Source organism: Perissodus microlepis, chromosome 14, assembly GCF_051167445.1.
Source record: "Perissodus microlepis isolate ML-2025 ecotype Zambia chromosome 14, ASM5116744v1, whole genome shotgun sequence".
Taxonomy (NCBI): Eukaryota; Metazoa; Chordata; class Actinopteri; order Cichliformes; family Cichlidae; genus Perissodus; species Perissodus microlepis.
In genome coordinates this window covers 34,531,501-34,557,859 of record NC_140474.1, presented here as the reverse complement: position 1 = coordinate 34,557,859, position 26,359 = coordinate 34,531,501, and the positions used below count along the sequence as shown (strand labels likewise).

At 41.8% G+C, this 26,359-nt stretch overlaps 1 protein-coding gene and 1 long non-coding RNA gene across 4 annotated transcripts in view; both read right to left on the bottom strand.

Annotated features, from left to right (window-relative positions):
* Positions 1 to 9,765, bottom strand: part of LOC146374308 (kinase suppressor of Ras 1-like) — a 61,625-nt gene extending 51,860 nt beyond the window's left edge. Inside the window, exons 1-2 of one of the 3 annotated variants that reach the window (XM_084950309.1) lie at positions 9,694 to 9,765; positions 8,830 to 9,062 (exon numbers count right to left, since the gene is read on the bottom strand). In XM_084950309.1, coding sequence (XP_084806435.1) covers positions 8,830 to 9,024 — 195 coding nt within the window. In that variant the 5' untranslated portion in view covers positions 9,025 to 9,062; positions 9,694 to 9,765. Of the gene's footprint in view, positions 1 to 8,829; positions 9,354 to 9,693 lie in introns of those variants that run through there. The other 2 variants (XM_084950308.1, XM_084950310.1) reach the window with 2 other exon arrangements.
* A 12,732-nt stretch (positions 9,766 to 22,497) lies between these two features.
* On the bottom strand, positions 22,498 to 25,216 carry LOC146374307 (uncharacterized). Its single transcript, XR_014802142.1, has 3 exons — positions 24,155 to 25,216; positions 23,951 to 24,068; positions 22,498 to 23,819 (listed from the first exon to the last, which is right to left on the bottom strand). It is a non-coding gene; the product is annotated as an uncharacterized LOC146374307 (long non-coding RNA).
* Between the last annotated feature and the right edge of the window lie 1,143 nt (positions 25,217 to 26,359).

Genomic DNA, 26,359 nt, shown 5'->3' with positions numbered 1-26,359 from the left:
GGTACCATCTTGATTTTGAGCTGGTCAGTTAAGTACCAAAGGGTTTTTTTTTTAAATCAGTTTAACTGCTTTGGTGTTAATGAAATCAACAGGTGCACTAGAGGGAAGGTCTGACCTTCTACCGCTCGCCCATTGAGAGCCTGCTGACATACTGCATCACAGTATCACAGCTGCACTAAAGAAGATAGAGTGAAGCTTCAGAAGATCACCGGCTGCCCTCTCCCCTCCCTGATAGACATTTATTCCTCCCGCTGCCTCAGCAGAGCAACAAAAATCATCAAGGACAGCTCCCACCCTGGTTTTGACCTGTTCAACCTGCTTCCCTTAGGAAAGCGCTATAGGTGCATCAGCCCAAAGACTGACAGACTTAAGAACAGTTTCTTCCCAAAAGCCACAACCACTCTGAACTCACACACGCACTGACATTTTATGGCCTAAAATTCATATCGCAATATAATTTGAAGCATGTGCGGTAACGATATATATCACGATATGTTCTTTTCTTCTGTATAACGTATTTTCCACACTATAAGGCACACTTCAAATCCTTTAATTTTCTCAAAAATCGAGAGTGTGCCTTATGTATGAATTCTGGTTGTGCTTACTGACCTCGAACCGATTTGGGCGTGCAGAAATCTGTTAAAAAATGTTTTAGTACAACTTTGATAAGCTGCACTGCTTGATGGATTGTCAGAGCATTACAGCTGCCGTAGTGAGGAGCTTCGCGGAGTAATCTGGGTCCAAAACTCCGTCCAGTTCAGGTCCCAAAGTCAAACGAACACTCAGAGCTCCTGGAGGAACGCACTGCGGAGTGGTAGAAGCAGCGCAGAGCTAGCAGGGCCAATGAGAGAAAGTGACTGTGACTGGTGTAACGACTACTGTAAAGAACTCCCAACAAAGGCTGCCCTATGTGTTGTGCTCATTCAATAGTAACCCATACATGTTATAGTGGTAGCCACCTGTCTAGCACAAGCCTTGCTGTCAGCGGAGGCATCAACTGGGATGGTGGCTGACCTCACCGGCATGATACAGTGCACCAGTGCCAGCTGGAGAGACTACGATACCAGTCCAAGTGCCAGACAAAAACACTGGAAGGCCTGGTTGCTCGGGCTGGCTCCTCTCCGGCACCTATGCCGCTCCCTCCAGAAGTGACAGGGACACTCCACAGGATGGGGGAGGGAGATGATCCCGAACATTCTGCTAACATTCGCTACACCTGCCGGGACATCGGTGACCAGTACCAGATATCTGTTTCGTGTGTCTTTCATCACATGCATAACATCCCAGATTACATAGCGAGACCACCGGGCTCTCCGTGGATTGATGTCAGATCTAGAAGACAGCACAGATGGAGGTGGGAGAGGAAGCAAACAGGCGTCGTGCTATGGCTAAGGAAGGAACCACACAAGCCACCTCTTCTGAGCCTATATCTCTCCAATGCCAGATCCCTTATGCATAAAATGGATGACCTGGAATTGCAAAAAGCGGGAAATCGCTAAGTTCATGACTGCTGTGCCTTAATCGTCACGGAAACCTGGTTTCACCCGGGAATACCCGAAAGCTTGTGCAACAATGGGGCAATTATAAACAGACACTGCTCCTCGAACCTCAAGTACATGTCCGTAAGATGCTGGCATTTTTTTTCTTTTTTTACCAAGAGAACTAAAAGTAGTGATTATCACAGCTGTGTACATTCTACCTGATGCCAATGTAAACATCCATCCTGCTGAATACCATTAACGAACACCAGCGTCCCACCCTGCGGTGATTTTAATAAGGTCGACATGAAGACTGTATTCCCAAAATTCTATCAGCATGTCAAAAGTCCCACCAGGGGAGAGGACACTCTAGATCATGTTTACTCCAACATTAAGCACACTTATAGAGCCAAACCCCTCCCCCAGTCTGCCCACCTCTCCCTCCTGTTCTCACCAACCTACACCCCTTCAGGTGCAGTCCAGGCCTACCACAAAGACAGACTAGAACATATTTGAACACCAGGACCTAGAAACATTCACAAAATCAGTACTGGACTATATCAAGCTCTGTATCGGAAATGTGAATGTGGACAAAAACATTCGGGTTTTCCCAAACCAAAAACCATGGATGACCAGCCATGTCCGCACACTACTCAAAGCCAGTACGCTGTCTTCAGGTCGGGCGACAGAGCTTTGTACAGGGCTGCTCAAGCTGATCTGAAAAGGGGAATTAAAAAAGCCAAGACAGACCATAAAAGGACCATAGAGTCCCACCTGTCCAGCAACAACACATGGAAGGTGTGGCAGGGCATAAACCACAGAGGCTGTGCTGTGAAAACAGAAAACCTGAGTAGCTGGCAGAAGATGAATTGCTTCTTCGCCCGCTTTGAAACACCACAACACCAGCCCTCATCTGCTTCAGCCATGCTACCATCCTCACCCGGTTCCTGCACCACTCCACTCACTGTAAAGGAGCAGTGTCCTCAGGACGTACAAACTGGACTCCAACCTGCTGCTGACCTTCTACCGCTCGCCCATTGAGAGCCTGCTGACATACTGCATCACAGTATCACAGCTGCACTAAAGAAGATAGAGTGAAGCTTCAGAAGATCACCGGCTGCCCTCTCCCCTCCCTGATAGACATTTATTCCTCCCGCTGCCTCAGCAGAGCAACAAAAATCATCAAGGACAGCTCCCACCCTGGTTTTGACCTGTTCAACCTGCTTCCCTTAGGAAAGCGCTATAGGTGCATCAGCCCAAAGACTGACAGACTTAAGAACAGTTTCTTCCCAAAAGCCACAACCACTCTGAACTCACACACGCACTGACAACACGGTTTCACCCCCCAATCCCAATGACCCCCATATTTACAGACTACACAACTACCATCACCACTGTGCAACACTTAAGTTGCATGCAATAGCCCACACTGTAAATATATAACACTATTTTTTTCCCAGTTATTTGTGTATTTGTATATATTTAATATTTTTGATCAATATTTTTGTTCATATGTATATAGTGCTGCAGAACTGTGCACCTGTGCACCCCCCTTTCTTTCCCACCTGTCTGCACTGAGTAGGAGGATGCTCTGTAATCTTATTGTACATGTATATAGTGACAATAAAGACATTCTATTCTATTCTATTCTTCTACTCACACCCAGTTGTTGGTGCCAAAATGCCACCAAGAAATGATTTTCCAGACAGCTCAGTACAACCGGATGGCTGACCACATGGGATATGATAAAACTCCAGAATGAATCATAGCCTGATTCTATTGGCCAGGTATCAGGGGGAATGTGCACCCCGGCATATCCTGCCTGACATTAATAGTATCTTTGTGCTTGTTACCATTAACGGAGGTTCCATATTTTTTTAATAAAACGAAAGTTGTAGATTGGCCTATAATTACCTAAGACAGGTGGGTCAAGTGATGGTTTTTTAACTAACGGTTTAATTACTGCAGTGTTAAAGGCCTGTGATATGTAGCCCATTAATAGAAATAGACCGATCATATTTAAGGACTGGTAGGACATCTTTTAGCAGTCTTGTACAAATGGAGGTCTAATAGACACACTGATTAATTGTAGGAAGTGATTATGAAAGTTACTCAGAGAGATCAATTGGACAAAAAGTCTAAAAAAATATCAAGAGTATCAACAGTAGCTGTACAAAATGATACATCTGTAACACAGTTCTGAATATTTTTTACTCTAATGGTTAAAATTTTATTTGTGAAAAAATTTATGAACTCATTACTAGTTAAAGTTAACCTCCTAGGACCTGGCGTCCACATATGTGGACATCACATTTTGGGTTGGCTAGACCAACTAAATTTTGCTCTACAAGGGCCTGATTTCCACATGCGAGGCCATTATACTGCCACTGTTCTATCGAAATTTTAAATGAATATCCTCATATGTGGATCTCATTTTTCTCAGAAACAAGAATCAGGTAAAAAAACAACAACAACAAAAAAAACAGGTCTTAGGAGGTTAAAGGAATGCTTGGCTTAACAGAGCTCTGACTGCAGTGCAGTGGGAAGAAGCCTAGGCGTTGTTCCAATTTTCTTCAAATTTAGTAATGAATAGTAAGATCTTCGATCTATACAGAGGTTTTTATAGAGCAACAAAACTATTCTAAATTAGTGAGACCCCATTTCCTCTTCAGATTACAGGATATCTGCTTTGCACGTTTGAGAATTATACCAGTGAGTCAAGTACTTCTGATTTGAGACTTTTTTCCCGAGGTGCCACATTGTCCATGGTTGTATGCAGTAAAGAGGTAACACTTTTAACAAGATAATCAACTTTTGTGGGAGTAGAGTTTAGGTAGCTGATCTGCACTGCTTTGACACATGGTACTGAAGTAGGTAATGGTGGAGGAATTATATTCTTAAATTTAGTTACAGACACTTTCAGAAAGATATCTACTATAATGAAATGTATTCCCAACTGCTGTATAATACATTATTGTAAAAGTAAATGTTATTAAGAAATGATTAGACAAAAGAAGGTTTTCAGGGAAAAGGAAAAACAAAATGACACTGAATAGGCCACTGGTGCAAATGTCTTTGAACAAACAAGCAGAAACAGACTTCATGAGGATGGCCTGAGGGCCTGATGTCCTCCAGTTGGCCAAGTGCTCACTGCCCGGCACTATGGAGCCAGGCTGGCATTTGCCATAGAATAGCAAAATGGTTAGGTCCACCCTGTGCTTTTCACAGATGAGAACTGGTTCATTTTGAGCATCCGACACTTTCAGGTTGCATCTAAGAATGTCCAGGAGCTCCCCCAGGACACAGACTGTCATCTCATTAAGAGCATGCTCCGACGTTGTCTGGCATGCATGCAAGTACACAAGTATATGGGGGCAATAAACTAATGAGTACCATTTTGAGTTGCTGTAGTGAAATTTCGACAAAAGACTATTGTGTGTGTGTGTGTGTGTGTGTGTGTGTGTGTGTGTGTGTGTGTGTGTGTGTGTGTGTGTGTGTGTGTGTGTGTGTGTGTTATACCATGTGCTGTAGAATTTTTTATACAACCCAAACACTGTAAGAGGATATGAGAGATGGACATAACACAAAATAACAATGCTCAGTGGCTAGTGCAGCTAAGAGCAGGCCATAGCAACCTCCCTGAACAGGGTCCAGTAACCATAACAGTGGGAGACATCCAAACAACAGGTCTCAAGTTTGAAAAATTGGAAAGCACGATGCCCAGATATTATTCACAGCTACTGGCTAAAGAAGTTAACTGCACTCCATGGATGAGATGCGACCAGAATGGGCAGACGGTCCTGATCCCTAAGGATCCTCAGAAGGCACTGGTCTCATCCAACTATCAGCCAATAATGTACCTCCCAGATCTGGTTTTCCAGAGGTAATCCACACATGGGCCAGCACAAGGCCAGCTGCAGACACACTGGTGGTCCCGTGCTGGTCCATGTGTGGATTACCTCTAGCAAACCTGATGTGGGCCACCAAAGGGCCGTCATTCTTTGCAATATGTGGGCCATGTGTAAGTTGTGTGCAGCCATGGGCCAGTTGCAGACACACTGGTGGTCCTGTGCTGGCCCAGAACAGTTTCAGCTCTGGCCCCAGATGTCAGCCTAATGTGTACCTTAATAAAGCCATGTAATAACAACATGCGCAAAACTAACATGACAAAACTCTATTCAGACAGGGAATGGACTGATTCTTACATAGTGCTTTTCTAGTCTCCCGGATTACTCAAAGTGCTCCATACAACATGCCACATTAACACAATCTCTCTAAACTGAGTGCCTCCTAACTACATTCATACACATTCACACTCTTGACATGCAGACTGGCAAAGCCGCACCAGCCAGGTCACCTTCCAATCAGTAGGTGACCTGCTCTACCTCCTGAGCTACAGTCACCCACTGGCAATGATGAGTAAACCCTCACTAGGTTTTGGATAAAGTGTACACTCACAAACCAGTCAAACCTGCATTTAAAACATTGGCTACCATAGCTGTATAGTATTGCAACATGGCATTTGCACTAATAAAGTTGTGGAGTTGTAAAGTATTTTGTCTAGTGTCAATTATAGCGTCAGTTATATCGTTATCGCAAATTTTCAAATGTATATTGTGATAAATATTTTTGGTCTTATCGCCCTGCTCTAATAGGAACATAAATAATACCATCATTGCCAGACCTGGCCCACATCTGGTTGACATACACCCTGCCATGACACCAGTCAGTCAAAAGTACCAGCTTGATGCCGAATCCAGGGAAGACCTGTTTTCTATGGGCCTGGACCACATAAACAAAATCACAATCGAGCTATATATGGCATGCCATCACATAGACAGTGCCATGTATGCCAAGCCTGGCTCATATCTGGATGACATACGTCTTATCATGCCAGAAGTCAGCCAACAGTGCCGTCTTGATACCAGATCCAGGCCAGACCTGCTTGCTATGTGGGCAGAAGCTCCTGTCAGGCATCATACTAGCTAAGATGAACAGACATAAGGCAGGGCTCAGAAGGGAACTGGCAGAAACACCTAGAGGGGCAAAACATCAGCTACTGGTAAACAGAGCATTCACTGTAAGGCCAGACTAACCAACCTATGCATCACCTGGATTGACTACAAGAAAGCCTATGACTCCATGCTCCCCACATGGATCCTGGAATATCAGAACTGTACATGATCAAAGGACCATAAGGAATTCAAGGAGGAGGAGCAAGAAGAGGAACATCATGAAAGGACAGGCCACTGCACGGTATGTACCACTAGCGAATAGAAGAAGTGACTGAGATCGAGTTGCAGGAAAACACTGGACTGTCACACAGCGACACCACTCATGGCAGCACAGGAACACGCGCTAAGCAGAAAAGCCAGAGGCTGGATTCTACCGCACCAGGCAAGACCCCAGGTGCAGGCTGTGGAAAGATGCCCCTGAGACAATCCAGCACATAACAGCAGGTTTCAAGATGCTAGCAGGTAGCACATATATGGAACGTCATAACCAAGTGGCTAGCACAGTATATAGGAATATCTGTGCGCCTAGTATGACATTGAAGTCCCAAGGTCAAAATGGGACACGGCCCCAGGGTGGTTGAGAATAACTGGAGCTAAGATCCTGTGGAACTTTCAGATACAGACAGACAAACTGGTGATGGCAAACAACAGACACAGTAAAGGTGGACAAGCAGAGTAACGAAGCATAATGATACATGTAGCTTTACCAAGTGATAGCAACATCAGGAAGAAGGAACATGAGAAGCTTGAGAAATACCAACAATGTGGAAAGTTAAGGCAACAGTGGTCCCTGGCATCCGAGATCTCTGTCCAGAAGAGTGCAGTCCTACGAACAGCAAAGATACTACATAGCAACACACAGCTTGAGAGTCCTATGTGTGTAAATATACACACATACACATGTACAATAATCCATTTTATATATGGGAACCTTAAAGACTATGAGGAACATTGTTATGCTTTGTTTAACCTCTGATAAGATTTTAAGAGTCGCTGATGGTCTGTCTATTCTAACTTTCTGCACCGTACCAGGTATGAGCAAGTAGTTCATTTATTGTGTATCTGGCATATTAGCAGCTCATGCAGCCATATACTTAGGTGGTAAATGGCCTGGTTCTTAAGTAGTGCTTTTCTACTATATCTGAGCACTGAAAGCACTTTATCATACATTCACACACATTCGTACTCCAATGGATGCGTCGCAGAGAAACTCGGGTTTCATATCTTGCCCAACGATATTTGGCCTGCAGACTGGAGCAGCCAGGGATCAAACCACTAACCTTTGGATGAGTAGATGACCTGCTCTACCTCCTGAGCTACAGCCAAGATTCAACATGCAATTTTATATGTGATTTGATGTACACAAATAATAATACAAACCTAAGAGCTAATTGCTGTCAAAATATTCACTTTACATCTTCAAGTATTTTGAGATCATTTTCAGTAACCAAAGGCAGCTCACAGTCACGTGAGCTATTAAAATGTTAATATTAAAGTGATTCCCTACTATCGAGTGCTAAAGTGCGAACTCAAAATGATTCTTTCTATAATATTATAAACTTTACTTTTTTTTAAAAAATTTACTATGTAAAAGGCCCAGTGATGAATTATGTCATTATTTGGTGCTATGTAATGACATTTTATTTTTCCTTAGCTTAACAGAACTGAGCTGTGTTGAGCAAACTGGAATGTTGGTGGCAAATGCAGGAATGGCTTTGCAGAAAATAAACAATAAGCTGCATATTGAGATATTGCATTTATTATCTGGGACACATAATAACTTTTTGTACCTTGGGAGGAAGTGGAGGAGTGTAGGAAAAGTACATGTTACAAATGCTAACCCCCTGAAGAGTCCTAGAAAGCCACAGTAGTGAAGACAGTGAGAGAACATGACTGACAGGAGCACCCTGGACCCGAAGAAGCTACATTCAGTTCATCCTTATAATTTTTTGTTTGTTTTGAATCTGTGCTTTACCGTCTGTGGCATATGTCTTCGAAGGTTTTAAGAAATCTGCACTTGAAGCTAAAGTTAACTCCTGTGTGACTGCCCAACTTTAAATTCGAGAGCCCCACCCCATCCACCTCGCCCTTTCATAGTTATTATAGTCATATTAAAATATAATATGAGAGGGTAATTTAAAAAAATAAAATAAAAATAAATAAAAACTTGCTGCAAAGTGAACAACCTTTTCTACGTCACGGAATCTAGGAGATAACATGGCGTAGCATGTCTTTAAATCGTGAATACAATACAATCATTCTCTTGCTTTCAGAGAAGCAAAAGACTGGATAAACAGCTGGTAGAAACCTGGGTCACCTCTGGATCTTAAACGTACCTCTAAAGTACGGATCTCCCGCCGGGTGAAGTCGTTGGATGCGGCGCATCTTGTCCTAAGAGACAGGAGGCTGCTAATCGAGATGTCCACCAGATTCTGGATGAGTCGGCACTGGTGCAGAGCTTCCTGAGCTCCTGTTGGTTTCGACGTGCTGCTGAGGGCCGACCTGTCTCCTCTGTCCACAGCTCCGTCCATTCCACCACATTGGCGCGACTTGTGTCATAAACAGCGACCTGAAGACGTTTCGCACACTGCCGTCAGCGCTTCCTCCAAACACTGCATGCTTTGACAAGTTTCCGTGTTTGTACTTCAGCTGCTACTAGTGTTCAGTGTCTTTCACCAAGATATGTAAGAATAAAACAAATGCAGCAGCAAAACCTTCTTGTGTCTGTGTACTAGGAATAATTAATATAAAGTAGCCGAAGCTGCAATATGTGTATGTATGTTTTGAGTGTATGTATGAGTTGGTTCTTCAACAGGTTATGTTTCCCAAATAACATGAAAACTTTCCCTGTTTTATTGTTGATTTGAACAAAAACACACCTAAAAACAAGCTTGTCTCTGTAACCAGCTTGTTCTTAAGGATAAAACGAGAAAAAGTGGAGCAAACCGGAAACTGAGACCTTTCGCATTCAAAGTAAAAGTTTCAAACTTTTAACGCATTGCAACCTGACACATGAAAAAAATAAGAGGAGCTAACACCCCCCCCCCCCCCCAAAAAAAAAAGTACAACTAGCTTAAATATTGAATATCGTTCAAATGTTTTCGTCACTTTTGAAAAGCATGTATGACAGCGACCATCGGAGTGTTGTCAATGTTGTGATTTGGGTGGAATGGCCATAGACTGCAAATTAAAGTACCCACCATAAGCTCATACAAGCGATGTGTCGTGTCGGTCAGGAACAAAACAGCTCTAGAGCCGGCACTTTGAAGTGAATGATAGAATCCGGTTCCTGCCTAGGAATCGGATACGCTTTTTTCCCCTCCCCGCCCCCTGATTTTTACCCCGTTCAAGTCGTACGTGATTGGTCAACTACGTGACGTCTGAGTGTCCGCTGCAAACAGGTATTGGTCCACTGAGCAGGAAGGGGGCAGGGGTTACAGACCCAGCACATGCACGCACACAGAAGCATAAGGGAGGTACGAGTTTAAGAGAGTGAGGGTGAGAGAGAAAGAGAACAGCCACTGCACAGACAACAAGCTGGGAAGGTGAGAAAATGACAACCGGAAACGCAGAAAAAAATTATTCTTCTCAAAGAGAATTTTTTTCCAGACAGGGATATATTAAATATTTTAATCTCTTTTGTTGCGTGATTCTCTAAGTTGTTTCACTGTGAATAGTTACGTTTATAAATATATATGAGGTAGAGCTATGTTTTGTATGTTTTTTTTGTAGCACTCTGTTCCATGTTGAGTATAATAAGCCATATAAATATTAAACATTTGCTATTATGTATGTTTTATATATTACTAATTCAAATGAATTTATTACACATAAGTTTGTTTTTGGTAATGCATTTATTTAAGAATTTCTATTCAGTATGAGTTACAATGGTGCTCATTTATGTGTGCATGGAAATATTCTTACACAAAATTACAATCCGATTCATGAAACAGCCACATAAGTTTTTTTGGGGGAGGGTTTTACCACAAAAGAACAAAATAGGTCTTTCTTATATTAGTAAGGCTGAAATATTCTGAACCAAAAGGCTTGTGCCATCTGGCTACGTTGTGCATATTATCTGCATACTGACAAGCCATTTCTCTGTATTATAAAATACATTTATCTTCAGGTGAATCTGAGAAAGAAGTGAATATCTTTTTATTGTCACTATACTCATGTACAATGACATTAAAAGCAACTCCTAATAGGGCTGGGCCATATCATACTGTTCACGGTAATACCGGTATAATGTCGGGCAACGATAAGAAAATGAAATATTGCGATAGAATATGGGTAAAACGCGCATGCGCTGTGCCTTTCTTTTCATACGCGCATGGCGGAAAAAGCATGGTGGCGACGGAGAATGAGGAGGGTGAAAGCAGCTCGTTGAATGAAACGGATGAACCAGAATTGGTTTGTAAAACTGCTGCAACTTCAATGGTGTGGAACTGGTTTTGCTTTCGTCTGTCAGATACACAACAAAGCACTATTTTTGGTAGAGCATGCTAGCGGGCCGTCGTTATTACTGTGTTTTTTTGAAAATACAGCACACTTAAAATCAATCCTTTGATTTTTCTTAAAATCGACAGTGCCCCTTATAATCCCGTGTGCCTTATGTATGAATTCTGGTTGTGTTTACTGACTTCAAAACGATTTTATGTACACGGCGCTCGAAAATCTGCACCACACCGCTTGATGGATTGTCGGAGCATTACAGCTATCGTAGGCAGGAGCCTCGCAGAGTGATACGTACTGTGCTTCAACATAATATTACCGTATTGTGTGTGTATAACCTCTTTTTAAGTTTTGTGGATATGGTTATGCTGAGGATATGTCGGCCAATTTCCACTGGAAATGCCTTTTGGTTAAACTGTCAGCAAAGAATTTGCATTTGCACTGTTACATTTTTATATAACTTTAATGCACATAAAAAACAGCTGCTTGTTTAAGTGGAAATACGTTGATGTTTGGGTTTTTTTGCACTAATAAAGTTGTGGAGTTGTAAAGTATTTTGTCTAGTGTCAATTAGATCGTCAGTTATATCGTTATCGCAAATTTTCAAATGTATATTGTGATAAATATTTTTGGTCATATCGCCCTGCTCTAACTCCTAACTCCTGCAGAGGGGAAGGAGGTAATGTGCACAGTTCTGCGGTGCTGTATACATTTTCAAGAATAAATAAGGATTTTATATATGGTGTGGGTTATTGCATGTATTTAATATTGCATAGTAATGATGATCAAATGCAGTGGGTAGCAGATATTTGGACAGAGAGAGTAATGGCATTGCACAGTACACATATTATACAGTACTTTCACAAGCATTCAACAGATTAAATATTGCATAGTCTGTCTATAGAGGGAAGTCCTTGGGTTGGCGGGTTAGACCAGTGGTCCCCAACCTTTTTTGCTCTACGGACCGGTTTATGTCCGACAATATTTTCACGGACCAGCCTTTAAGGTGTTGCGGATAAATGCAATAAAATAAAACCAGTACCGGTACCAAAAAACAGAAGATTTATTCATAACACATGGGAAAAGACCCAGGGAAACCGAGTTAACGATAAAAACGATTAAAAAAATAACGCTGAAAAACGATAAAAACCGTAAATTTCACACCCGAGCCTCAACTCTCGCAGCCCAGTACCAAACGACTCGTCAGCACCCGGGAGTTGAGGACCACTGGGTTAGACTGTGTAGTCAGTGCATGTATGAGCTCAGGGTGGTTATGGCTTTGGAAAAAGCTGTTCTTGAGTTTGTTAGGTTTTGTACTGATGCACTTGTAGCACGTCCTCGAGGACAGCAGGTTGAACAGGTCAAAACCAGGGTGGGAGCTGTTCTTGATGATGTTTGTTGCTCTGCTGAGACAGCAGGGCGGGGGGTGGGGTATAAATGTCCACCAGTGAGGGGAGAGGGCAGCTGAAGCCTCTCCCTGTCTGCCATGATGCACCTGCCGTACCATACAGTATGTCAGCAGGTTCTTGATGGACGAGCAGTAGAAGGTCAGTAGCAGGTTGTGCTTCCTGAGGACCCTCATGAAGTTGTTGACCAATGCTGTGGTGTTGTTTGTCCATCTCAGCAGAGATGAGGACGCAGAGAAACGGAAGATGTGGACCCTTTCCGCACACTCGCCATTGATGTACAAGGCAGCTAAGTGGGTGCTGTGTAGGGATGGGTACCGGTATCCGGTCATAAACGGTAGTAACTTGACCGAAAAGCAGCGCACATTTCGGTGCTTTATTTTGGTGCTTTTTTTTCCTGAGCTGTGATACACTTTAGATTCTAGCCAATCATTTTACGTTTCCGAGGATAGTAGGCGGGCCCAGGTACGTACGTTCTTGTAGAGCAGAGCTACAGATTAAAAATACCCAAGGCGAAGCGGTCAAAAGTCTGGCTGTACTTGAGGTAACACCTCAAATCCGATGAAACACCTGGCGACGCATAGCGTTTTTTTTAAAAGCCGAGAAATGTGCCGTATTTGATAGCTTGCTGCGAGACCTCACACCGTGCACATCTACTGCGAGTGTGGTGCCTGTTATTGGACCCGGAGTTAGCAACATCCCCCAAAACCCGAAGAGGAGTACAGTCCTGGCCCCTAGCCCTGCCAGTGTAGCAGAAATGATGACGGATGATGATGATGGCAGCAGCAGCCGTTCTTCTCTGCGTGAGTAGCTTAATGTTGTTCGTGTGTAATTTACGTTTAGTAGGCTAACCACGTTATTACATTAATGCATGTAAGGTGAACTAGCAAACATCATCATAGTTACATGCGGCTGTCTTCGTGTTTGATGGCAGATACTCCCTTCACCCTGGCCAAAAAGGCTAAAATGACCAAAGAAAAAGTGGAAAACAGCTAAACATGAGAGGTTTTTGGACAAAGTTTGTGTTTTCTCCATTGTTTAAGCACTGCTTCCAGCCAAGAGTGATACCATATATGCCCCATAGCTGCAGAAAAGGCTAACATTGTTATCTTTTTACAAAAAACAGCTGAACATGAGAGGTTTTTGGACCAATTTTGTGTTCTCCATTCTTTAAGCACCGGTTTGAGCACCGTTTAAGCACCGGCACTGTTTCAAAAGTACCGGTTTGGCATAGGTATCGGATAAAACCTAAACGATACCCATCCCTAGTGCTGTGCCTCCTGAATATACAAGGATCTCCTGGATTTTCTTGGTGTTCAGTGCCAGGTGGCTTTCTGAACACCAGGCTGCCACCTGCAGGACTTTCTCTTCGTAGGCTGCCTCGTCTCTCTTTGAGATGAGTCCAGTAACTGTAGTGAGAAAAATATAACTGCCAGCTTTGCTCGTGCACGTAACTCCCACACCTGTCTCCACCTAGTGGGTGTGTTTAATTAGGTTTCAATATTTTATCTCTTTTATCAAGTGTCTATTTCGGTTTTTAGTGTGCTTTTTTCAAACAGGAATTATTTTTATTGACGGAGGATCCAATTATTAAATGTTGCTGTATCCTACTACAGAGAAGCCTTAATAAAGGAAGACCTACTTGTTTTTTTAGACAAACAATGTTGGATTTGTTTTTTTTAACTTGGTAAACGGAGAATAAAGCCTTTTCATGTCTAATTGTGGAGTGGAAGACCTATTTGGTTTTTGCATGTTAGAAGTTGCTTTGTTGGATTTGTTTTACCTTGGGAAAACATAATGTGACTCTTTGACTGTGACTGTTTAAACAGCATGTCTTTTTCTCAAGTAAAATGGGATTTTTATGGTTGTTTACTTCACCTGTTCTGGTTGTGAGCTTTGCATGAAATACTGTGGATCATGCGGGAAAATATACAAGACAAAAAAAGAAAAAACAGAGTACAAATGTGCAGCGTGTGTAAACTCTGTGCAGAACACATGCTACCGAGTGACATGGCTCATGAGTGTTTTATTCAGCCTACTGAAATGAAAAAACCTCGTTAAATTACATAATATATCATTTTGAGACCAGGTATCCCTGCTTTAAGCATGAGGCCAGTTTTGTCACGGCTAGCAGAGTGAGCCATGTGGAGGAATGAACCAGGACCCAAATGCAGGCTATCATGAACCAAGCTGCCAGGAACACACAGGCACAAATGTAATCTTCCAAAAAATGGGTTTTATTATACCCCAAAAAGGACAAGGTGATTACAAAAATTCAAAATGACAAAAATAAACTTAAAAAACATAAATTTAATCAATCAATCAATCTTTATTTATAAAGCACTTTTTATACAGAATGTAGCATACAGTGCTTTACATGGTTAAAAGCAGCCCGCCCCACCCCACCCCATCCCGCCCTCCAATTCACTCCCCACACTCTCATTAACATAAGCGGTCATGGATACATACACTAATTTAATAATATAAATAGAATAACAGGATAACATAGAATAAATAAACATTAAGTAAAAGCTAAATTAAAGAGGTGGGTCTTGAGCCTGTTCTTAAAAACATGTACGTTCTCTGCGGCCCTGAGCTCCTCCGGCAGGCTGTTCCACAGACGAGGACCATACCACTGAAAAGCTGCCTCTCCGTGAGTATGTGTCCTGACTTTAGGAACGATCAAAAGGCCAGGACCAGAGGACCTCAGGGTCCGCGAGGGTTCATATGGTAGAAGCAGATCTGAAAGATAAGAAGGCCCAAGACCATTAAGACATTTAAAAACCAATAAAAGAACTTTAAAATCGATCCTGAAACACACGGGGAGCCAGTGCAGCGATTCTAAAACCGGTGTAATGTGGGCCCGCCCTCTGGTCTTCGTCAGCACACGAGCTGCAGTTTTGTAAAAGTTGTAAAGGTGAAATATTCTTTTTGGGAAGACCAGAGAGCAGGGCATTACAGTAATCAATGCGACTGGTAATAAAAGCATGCATCAACATCTCCATGTTGGCCCGAGAGAGAATAGGGCGGACTCTGGCTATATTTTTTAGATGATAAAATCCAGTTTTGGTTACATGTTTAGTATGTGGGATAAAACCAAGCTCAGAGTCGAAAATAACACCCAGGTTTTTCACTTGTAGTGAAAGGCATAGTGAAAATGCCTGTAATTTAGACAAGAGTATCTCTCTCTGAGCCTCAGGACCGACGATTAAAACTTCAGTTTTGTCCTGGTTAAGCTGTAAAAAGTTTTCTGCCATCCAAGATTAAGAACCAAGTGGGCCCATAAAAGAGGTTAACTTAACAAAACTCTACTCAAAAGTCACTTAACAAAACATAACTCAACAAACTGACCTGCCCAAATGAGAAACAGCTCCAGTTATATAATTTATAAATAAACCATTATATACACCAAAGGTGAAAACTAGAGAGATAACAGCTAACCATCATTCAAGAAGAACCCCATTCCCCCTACATGATCGCAGTAGATGGTCCAGTCCATTTTATTGGCTTCTGCATTTAAACCAGCTCCACCCTCAGCCTCCTCTTTCAGCCAAACCAGGAAGGACTGGAGCGGAGGCCAGGTAACTCAGAAAAAAAACAGAAATATAATTAATATTAGTGATGGGCAGATGAAGCTTCATAAAGCACTGAAGCTTTTCATCCAATTGGTTCACCCCAGTGCAAAGCTTCTTGAAGCTTCATTTGCTCTAGTAGGACATCTACTGGACGTAAAAATATTAGTTGGCATGAATTTGAAGAGTGTGGCCTTTTGCACACAGCCTGTAAATGTCAACAACAAAAGGAGTGTGTAAAACATCTATATTGTAGTGATGCAGTATACTGTGTATATTTATACTGGCACTATGGAAAATGATCATTTGGAAATGCTTAAAATGGAAATGATCATTTACTGTGAGGTGAGGTGTGGTTGGGGTGTGGACAGTGGTTGTGCTTTTGTAACGTTGAGGTATGGACAGCTACAGGCTTTGAGCCTCAGTCCTGCCCACATTTTATTCTGTAAAAACTAAATTTTCACTGCTTTTATGACCTTTTTAGTGGGGAGAACATAGCTAGGATTTAATGATTTAACAAATCTTTTAAATCCTTTGTCCTCCACAATGCTAAATGGCTGGGAGTCCTCAATCACCATGCTAACCAGGTCTTCATCTATTTGAGATTGTTCTGAGGAAAGACAATAAAAACAAAGCACAAATATAAATATCACACACGTAACTTATAACAGTTGTATAATATTGTTATATCATTTAGTAACATTACTGCATGCTATATTATCATGGCATTTGATGGCTCACCTGGTCTTGCTCCACAATCGGTGTTCCCCCTATTCTCATGCAAAGCTCTGTAGTGCCTAAGCATGGATGAGGTGTTGTTGTTATATCCCAGCTCCCTGGCACATAGCAAACACTTCACCTTGTACAAAAGTAAAGACAGCTTAACATAAATTGTATTGCACCATCAGTATTATGAAAATACATCTTCTGTAGAAATGTGCATACCTTGTTGGGAGGAATAGTATCAAAATGTTCCCACACAGGGGAGGACATCCTCCTCTTCTTAGCTGGCTCCATTCTCTCCTGACTTTCTCTCCTCACTCTCATAAACCTCCAAACTCTCACTAACCGCAACTCGCCATCAAACACCCACATTTTGAATGAAGTCTGAGGGGTTTATATCGCTGTCATATCTCGCGGCAAAGTTCGAACCACTTTATGAACCAGTCACGTGGTACAGCCGGGCAGCGAGGCTTCGGACGTCATCATTTTCAGCTCCTCCCATAAATGAAGCAAGCCTCGATACGCGCATCGCGGAAACGCCCCCTTCATTACTCGACACAAGCTTTGAAGCCTCGATACAGAACATCACATCACTAATTAATATAACATGTACCCATATAAAATAACAATACAAAACAGAGTCTATGCCACCATTTGGACTATAGCTTAGTGCTGTCATGCATTACAGGTAAACTCAAAATATTAAATTAGTTAACTTATGATCACAGAAGTTTTAGAGCATGATGTAAACATAAGACAAAAAGATAAAATGAATATTACCCAAGTATTTCAATTGTGTGGTTGCATGCAGCCATCACACAGGCACTTGCTGAGATGCGTGGGGGAAGTTTATTGCAAAACAAAACACAAGGCGAGGATGGCTAAACAGAACTAAAAGTAACCTGAACTGGGAGAAACTAAACAACTAAACAGCAAATCTGAACACGGAGGAAGGCGAGCAGAGATACATGAAGGATGACAGCAGGGAGAACACATGGTAGATTCACAGACTGACCAGTAATCAGCACACGAATTCACACAACCTAAATACACACTGAAGAACACTGGGAATTACACACAGGTGGGGAACACAGCTGGACCTGATGAACCTGACGAGGCAGGGCAAACACTATCATCAGGGGCCAACAGAGGGAGCAAAACCATAATAATAATAATAATAATAATAATACACAAAGCCAAAATCACTGAGTTCACGGACTCAGGACCATGACAAGTTTTGTGTGAAGATGGACAGAAGAAATTCTGTTTGAACACATTAAAGTGCGTGGCTGCATTCATCTTCCACTAAATGCTATTTTGTTAATACTTTGTTAAACAAGGTGTAATAATGACATGGCAGACCTGTCCACACATACATGCTTTTTAGCATTCTTTATTAACACTTATCATGGTTGCTGCTACAAACACGCTCAGTCGGCTGCAGCTCTGCAGAACTTGTGCCGAAGAACAGAACCAGCACAGTGATTGTGTGCATGGTTAAAGTGAGAGACAATTGTTGGTTTGTCCTTTGAACTTGAAAAAGTGTATCAGATTGTCTGCATCAGTAAAGTGTGGCATTCTGCTAACAAAACTGACACACTGTTAAAACTATATGTCAAAACATTTTTGAAATTGAAGCAGCAGCCATCTGGTTACCCAAAAAGTGTGAAAACAGCTGAGGAACAGCAGAAGTATGTTGAAGACTATTATGAGAGAGGGCGTCAGACTAGACCCCCCTAAGATATGTGAAAACAAAGCAATCAGGGATTGTAATAAACTGTTTCTGAACTCTCTGTGGTGACGATTCTGCATGCGAACAAACATGCCATCATGTGAGTTGATTACAGATCCTGCCAGATTCAGGCAGCTGATGTTTAGCAAATATTATGATGTACATCAGTTTTGTTCCATCTCTATTGTATTGTATTGAATCTTTATTTTGAACATGTTAAAATAGTTCATAAACAGAGAGAAAAAAAAGAGACAAAGCAAAATGAAAGGAAACAAAGCAATAATAATTATAAATAACTTACATGTTCCAAAAGGAGTAGGAAGAAGCATGAGCTTATTTAATCCCACCCCCTTTCCACTATTTAGCAATTACTACAAGAAGGCCCTGAGTAAATGTGGTTATCCCAGCTGGACATTTGTCAAAGCTGGGAAGGTGCCTAAAGAAAGCTCCAGCTGATCCAGGAGAGAAGGACAACTGCCAAGGAGGCAATTTACGTGAAAAGGGAAAGTCCATCTCTGAATCGAGGAGGTGCCCTAAGGGTTCATGTTTCACCATCTTACAATCCCTAACTCTTTGTGAATGGTACTCATGGCCATTGATCAGTGGTTGTAGATCAATTGTTATGACACTTTGCATATTAATGATCAAGGAACTGACCTCACAGCCAATTGTTCATTTCAGTGGGCTGGTTTCAGTCATTGTGCAAATGTACTGCATATAAGGTTGGGGAAATCTGCAGCCAGCTCAAACTAAAGAAGTCACTTGGATGAGTGACGAAACATTTCTCCCACTGAAAACGTTACATCCAGATGAACAGAATCAACTGTTTTGGATTTACTTACCTGGATGATTGAGCATGCATCAAGACACCTTTGTGAATGGAATACCGGAGTCTCTGAGTGACGATGACCTTTTACCTCCAAATAACAACAACTTGCTCATTATTGATGATGTGATAAGTTCAAAATGTGTTCACACAATACATTCATCATAAGAACTTGACCTGCATGTATTTAGTTCAGAATTTGTTTATGCAAGGAAAATCCAGTAGAATATCACGTGGCACCAAATGCCTGTACAAAACTGGACTCAAGTGCAAGATTGATGTGGAGAGGCGGTACAGTTAACTTAATACGAAACCTTATTTAACACAAAACACAGAGTTATCCTTGACGGGGGGGGGGGGGACATAACCTGGAAACCTAGCGTGTGGTAAGGGTTCTAACATGGTAGCCTAACGCAGGTAACACAAGGGGAGACTGGTGGCGTGGTGGTCGCAAGGTCACACTCAGGAGAGAGGAAAAGGGAGTGAGAAGGTGTACGGTCTGGTTCAGAGATAACAGTGGAATTTGAGCTCATATGGCATCATCATATGCTTTATGCATATGGAATCTTAGACTTGGAGGGGCAGAGGTCCGAGTGGAAGGCTGAGAACAACAAAGACGGGTTGACCTGAATTCCAGAACTCCTGGTGAGCTGCGGTGGCAAGAGGGCAGGCAAGTGAGTGTGGCCGGTATTTTCTTCCTGAAGTGTGGTGTGAATCCGGTGAGGGTTGTGACCAGTGTCCAAAAGGTGATTTCTATTGCAGTGTGGAGCTGTGGCGAGTCAACAGAGCTAGAGGCTATAGAAAGCAAGGTATGTCATACAAGGACGTGGATTCAGAGTGAGAAGAGTGAGCCTGTTACCAACATAGGTGAGTTGACGAAGGCACCAGGACGGTAATGCTGGTCATAAATAACCTCTGCTGATTGCCACAGATTAGCTCCTGGTGAGCTGCCCAGGTGAGAGGATGGGAGCTCTGCCCAGAGACAGACACCAGAGGAAAGGGCCCACACAGGAAAACACCTGGCTGCATATGCACACCATCACAGTAGAACAATTTCATTGAACACAATTTAATTCTGTTTAATAACCCTGGAGATGAATATCAAATTTCACTTTTAGTTATACAAATGATTTCAGGTAAAACAAAATACTTTTTAGAAGCTTTTAATTATAAAATTGAATTAAAGTATCTATATAAAAAAGATATAAACACTGGAAATTACTTTAGGCAGGCATTCATTTTGTGGATTATATGAAGATGGCTTAGGTGCAGGGAAACAAAAGGTCAGTAAGGGGAATTCTTAGACATCCAGGATGTCAAATTTATTTTTGAGCTGGATATCTGATTGATGTTAGGAGTAACTGTCACGGTCCTGGGTCAGTGACCCAGTGTTTTGGTCTGTATTATTATTATTATTATTATTATTATTATTATTATTATTATTATTATTTTGGTTTATTACTACCAGTGTTTTGGTTTCTGTTTTGTATTTTGAGCTCCCTCTGCTCTGTGTCCACTTTGCGTCTGTGCCTGTCGTGTGCTTCCTGTTTTACTTTGAAAGTCTGTCTCATGTCAGTGTGTCTGGTTTTGCTTCCCTTGTCTCGTGAAGTCTGATTTCTCTAAGCTGTGTTTCCCTCCTGTCTCCTATTCCCTCGTTTCCCTCAGTGTATTTAAGCCCTGTGTTTCTCTCTGTCATTGTTGTGTTGTTCTTTCCCCGTGCTGTGTTTTCTCCTCCGTGTTCCTGGTAACATTTTAGTTCTCTGTTCACATTTTTGTTTTCTTGCTTTTCACTTTAGTTTCCCAGTGTCTTAGTTCCTCATCGTTTGTTTCTAGTTTTCTACTTTTGGATTTTCATTTCTGTTTTGCTACAGCGCAATAAAGCTGCTGCTTTTAGTTCACCCTTGTGTTACTGTCATGATGTGCTGTGTGGCAGGCAGGAGATTGGACCCAAACGCACGACTCACAGAACATGACTGCCTAGAATAGAGAATAGAATAATCCGTTAATTGTCCCACAAGGGGCAATTTGGTTATAACAGCGGCAAGAAAAACATATATAATTTTTTTATTTTTTTATTTTACATCAAGGACAATAGTTACCAAAAACAGTACTGTACAGTTATTAATATTAAATAAAATGAAATACAGATAAGAGGCAAACCCAGGTTGTAGTGTGAATCGGTTGATAAGATGGTGCAAGTTACAGCGCGGATGTAAACATCTGTTTGTTGGGAGCAGTTTTGATTGTACAGTCTGACAGCTGCAGGGAGGAAGGATCTGCAGAAACGCTCATTCATGCATCTAGGATGCAGCAGTCTGTCACTGAAGGAGCTCTGCAGTTCAGCAGCATTTACATGCATGGGGTGGGAGACTCTGTCCATCAGAGATGTTATTTTGGCCAGAGTCCTTCTGTCTCCCACCACCTGCACTGGGTCCAGGGTGCATCCCAGAACAGAGCTGGCCTTCCTTATGAGTTTATCCAACCTCTTCCTCTCAGCTGCCGATAAACTGCTGCTCCAACATACAACACTGTAAAAAAATGACAGATGCCACCACAGTCATAGAAGGTCTTTAGAAGAGCTCCCTGAACACCAAAAGACCTCAGTGGCCTCAGAAGCCCCTTCTGTAAAGAGCATCAGTGTTGTGGCTCCAGTCTAGTTCATTATTCAGGTACCTATACGAGTCCACTATCTCAATGTCCACTCCCTGGATGTTCACTGGTATCAGTGTGGTGGGTCTGCATCTCCGGAAGTCCACCACCAACTCCTTGGTTTTCCCAGCATTGATCAGCAGGAGGTTCTGCTGGCACCAGTCCACAAAGTCCAGAGTCCACTGTCTGTACTCTGCCAAAGAGGGTGAAGAGGAACAGTGCCAGCACAGTTCCCTGTGGGGCCCCCGTACTGCAGACCAGCGTATCAGAGACACAGCCCTGTGTCCTTACATACTGTGGGCGTCCTGTGAGGTAGTCCAGTATCCACTGGGACATGTGGTGGTCCACTCCTGATAGCTCCAGCTTGTCCCTCAGAAGTCGTGGTTGGATGGTGTTGAAAGCACTGGAGAAATCAAAGAACATGATCCTCACAGTGCTTCCAGGCTTCTCCATGTGAGTCAGAGCTCGGTGCAGGAAGTAGATGATGGCGTCCTCCACCCCGATGCCAGGCTGGTAAGCAAACTGCAGCGGATCCAATGAAGAACTCACTCAATGCCTGCCACTATCCTTACCTTTACTAACTGTAGTCCAACCATCAGCTGGGCCAATTCAGTTTGTAGAGGTGTAGCTGGGACCTCTGTTTTTTCTCCTAGGACAATCCAGGAATCTTGAGACAGATCTGGAGAAGCCACTGGAATTCCAGTGGTAATGAAACTGAACCATGGTATTGTCACCGTCCATCGGGGTTGAGGTTCAGTGATTTTTGGGGCAGCAGGTTATGTTGGTCCTTGTGATGTAGCATAACTTAAGCAGCAAGGAAGGTGATAAGTAAATAGCATTAGCAGACGATTGAAGTTCTTTTAAGCATATTTTATTGCTGGCATCTCCATTTTACCATAAAACAATCAATCAGGCATGCAAAAATCCCACTGGCTTTATACAAGACTTTGCCCACACCTGACCTCGTTAGTCCCTACCATTGAAACAAAATAGGTCAAACCAAATAATACAATTCTAAACAAAAAACAGGAATAAAGTCATGCATGAAACTGACAAACTCATTTACTCAACTAAATGGTTTGTAAAGTAAAACACTGCATACAATATAACTCAAAAGGCTACTTTAAAGAAAACAAACAATACTATACAAAATGAAAAACCCTCCATTTGGTTACACCCAGTGATGCAATCATTGACCTCATGACCCTATATAAACAGGAAGCAGTGGGCGGCCCTTCCCATATACCTGTCTCACATATAGGACCTAAATACACAACATGGACACCATGGTAAGTATAACCAAAGCAACATAAAGAAACATAATTTACCAGACATGTGCCTGTAAACAGAAGAAAATTCAGATGATCTGATGGTTAGTAGTGTTTGCTAGTGATGGGCAGATGAAGCTTCATGAAGCACTGAAGCTTTTCATCCAATTGGTTCACCCCAGCACAAAGCTTCTTGAAGCTTCATTTGCTCTAGTAGGACACCTACTGGATGTAAAAATATTAGTTGGCATGAATTTGAAGAGTGTGGCCTTTTGCACACAGCCTGTAAATGTCAACAACAAAAGGAGTGTGTAAAACATCTATATTGTAGTGATGCAGTATACTGTGTATATTTATACTGGCAGTATGGAAAATGATCATTTGGAAATGCTTAAAATGGAAATGATCATTTACTGTGAGGTGAGGTGTGGTTGGGGTGTGGACAGTAGTTGTGCTTTTGTAACGTTGAGGTATGGACAGCTACACACTGAGGCTTTGAGCCTCAGTCCTGCCTGTTCACATTTTATTCTGTAAAAACTAAATTTTCACTGCTTTTATGACCTTTTTAGTGGGGAGAACATAGCTAGGATTTAATGATTTAACAAATCTTTTAAATCCTTTATCCTCCACAATGCTAAATGGCTGGGAGTCCTCAATCACCATACTAACCAGGTCTTCATCTATTTGAGATTGTTCTGAGGAAAGACAATAAAGACAAAGCACAAATATAAATATCACACACGTAACTTATAACAGTTGTATAATATTGTTATATCATTTAGTAACATTACTGCATGCTATATTATCATTGCATTTGATGGCTCACCTGGTCTTGCTCCACAATCGGTGTTCCCCTTATTCTCATGCAAAGCTCTGTAGTGCCTAAGCATGGATGAGGTGTTGTTGTTATATCCCAGCTCCCTGGCACATAGCAAACACTTCACCTTGTACAAAAGTAAAGAAAGCTTAACATAAATTGTATTGCACCATCAGTATTATGAAAATACATCTTCTGTAGAGATTTACATACCTTGTTGGGAGGAATAAGATCAAAATGTTCCCACACAGGGGAGGACATCCTCCTCTTCTTAGCCAGCTCCATTCTCTCCTGACTTTCTCTCCTCACTCTCATAAACCTCCAAACTGTCTCCAAACTCTCACTAACCGCAACTCTCCATCAAACACCTACATTTTGAATGAAGTCTGAGGGGTTTATATCGCTGTCATATCTCGCGGCAAAGTTCGAACCACTTCATGAACCAGTCACGTGGTACAGCCGGGCAGCGAGGCTTCGGACGTCATCATTTTCAGCTCCTCCCATAAATGAAGCAAGCCTCGATACGCGCATCGCGGAAACGCCCCCTCAATTACTCGACACAAGCTTCGAAGCCTCGATACAGAACGTCACATCACTAGTGTTTGCTTTAAAACACATGCATGGATGTAAAGGATGTAACTACTGCTACCACAAACAAAACCCGGGATAGTGTGTGTTAAGAGAAGTTACACCAGCAATGTCTAAATTAAAGCATTATGGCTGACTGTAAAATAACAGAACACAAAATAACAATATATGCAAGTGACAAATGGCAAATGAATTCTTTCCTAGCCACTTTGTCACATTCCTGTCCTGGTGTTGTGCCAAAAATGATTTCCAAAGTTTCTATGTATTTTTTTATGTCTGAATATTTATTCTTTACATTCTGTATTTATTTTTACTCTAATGTGGAGACAAGTATTATGATTGCTTTGAGTTTAAGGAGAGTGACGACTGCCCCGTGGATGCCATTTTATGTAAGTTCTTAACTCTTTGAATCTCTGCAGTGGAGGTAGTGATAGCAATATTAGCACAACTATCAAACACAGTAGCTACTTTTATGTGAAATACAGCAGGTTTAAAAGTACCAGATTTCCATTCAAATAAATTCTTTTATAATGCAAAATAACAAGCTCTTGTTTTGATGTCACTGGTGAAAAAGAGGAATGTAGAAACTGTGTGAGGCTATTTTATCAAATCTGCACAGGTTTGGAGGATCAAAGAAGAGACAATAACACTATAGTCTCCAGCACAGCAGTGAGTCAAAGGAACTGGAATTCTCAAGACAATACATGAGGGATTTTGGTTGTTGCTATGCTTGGTGTTCACATCATCCCACTCCCAGGGATTACACCTTGTTTTCACCAGTACACCACTTATATTCTCGCTTACACTACTTTTTAGTTAGAAGTTCCATTATGAGGGATAATACAGATACTCAGATTCATTCTGATGTTGTATATATGTCTGACACAGAAAAGAGTTACACCACCAATTAGTAACTGGAGATGTAATGCGTCATTATTTTAAAAAACAATTTCATTATTTATTTCTAAAAGGAATGACAACCTCTCCACACTATTACATATTCCATATGTACGCAGAATGGCTAGCTCCCGAACTGGAATGACCCGATATTTTTCAACAATTTATTTTCAAATTTGTCAAATATATCAACACATAATCTTATAATTAAGGGTAATGCAAATTCCAAATTGCTTTCTCCACCAGATCGGAGCTCCTTGGCGAGGGCGCCCCTGTCAAAATCTGCCCAGTCTATTATCTACTACTTGAAAATTATGGTATGGTTGATAGCTGGCAATTTTGTAATCCTACTTCCAGGATGTATTCCTTCTTCTGCTGGGTCCATAAAACATACTCAATGAGAGGGGGGTACAACATACTGATAATGCAGAAATGAATTCCTGCTTTTTTGATTTTTACAAATTACTGTACAGCTCTGACTCAACTGCAGGCATTGATGAGCTAAAACATTTTTATTTTTTTTTAGATTTCTCCAAATTCCTTCTATCAGTGTTAATCATTTTAATGAGCTTGAGAAAGCTCTGAAAACTATGGAAATAACATCAGCAATCAGAAACAGGCAAGTAGGAAAGCATGGCCCGGATGGCTTTTCAGCCAATTTTTCTAAAAACTTTTCTGATCAGCTTCCCCTTCGCTATTGTCAGTATTTAAGGAATCTTTCACCTCAAAGGCCCTACCACCGTCAATGTGTCAAGCAATCATATTTTTATTGGTCAAAAAAGGCAAAGATCAACCCAAGACTAACTAAATGAACATAAACCATAATACAACATGACATGAAAACACTGGGTCAAGTGACCCAGGACCATGACATAAAACCCCAACTTAGAACATATAAAATATAAACCTCTCCATAAAACACACTCTCCAGTG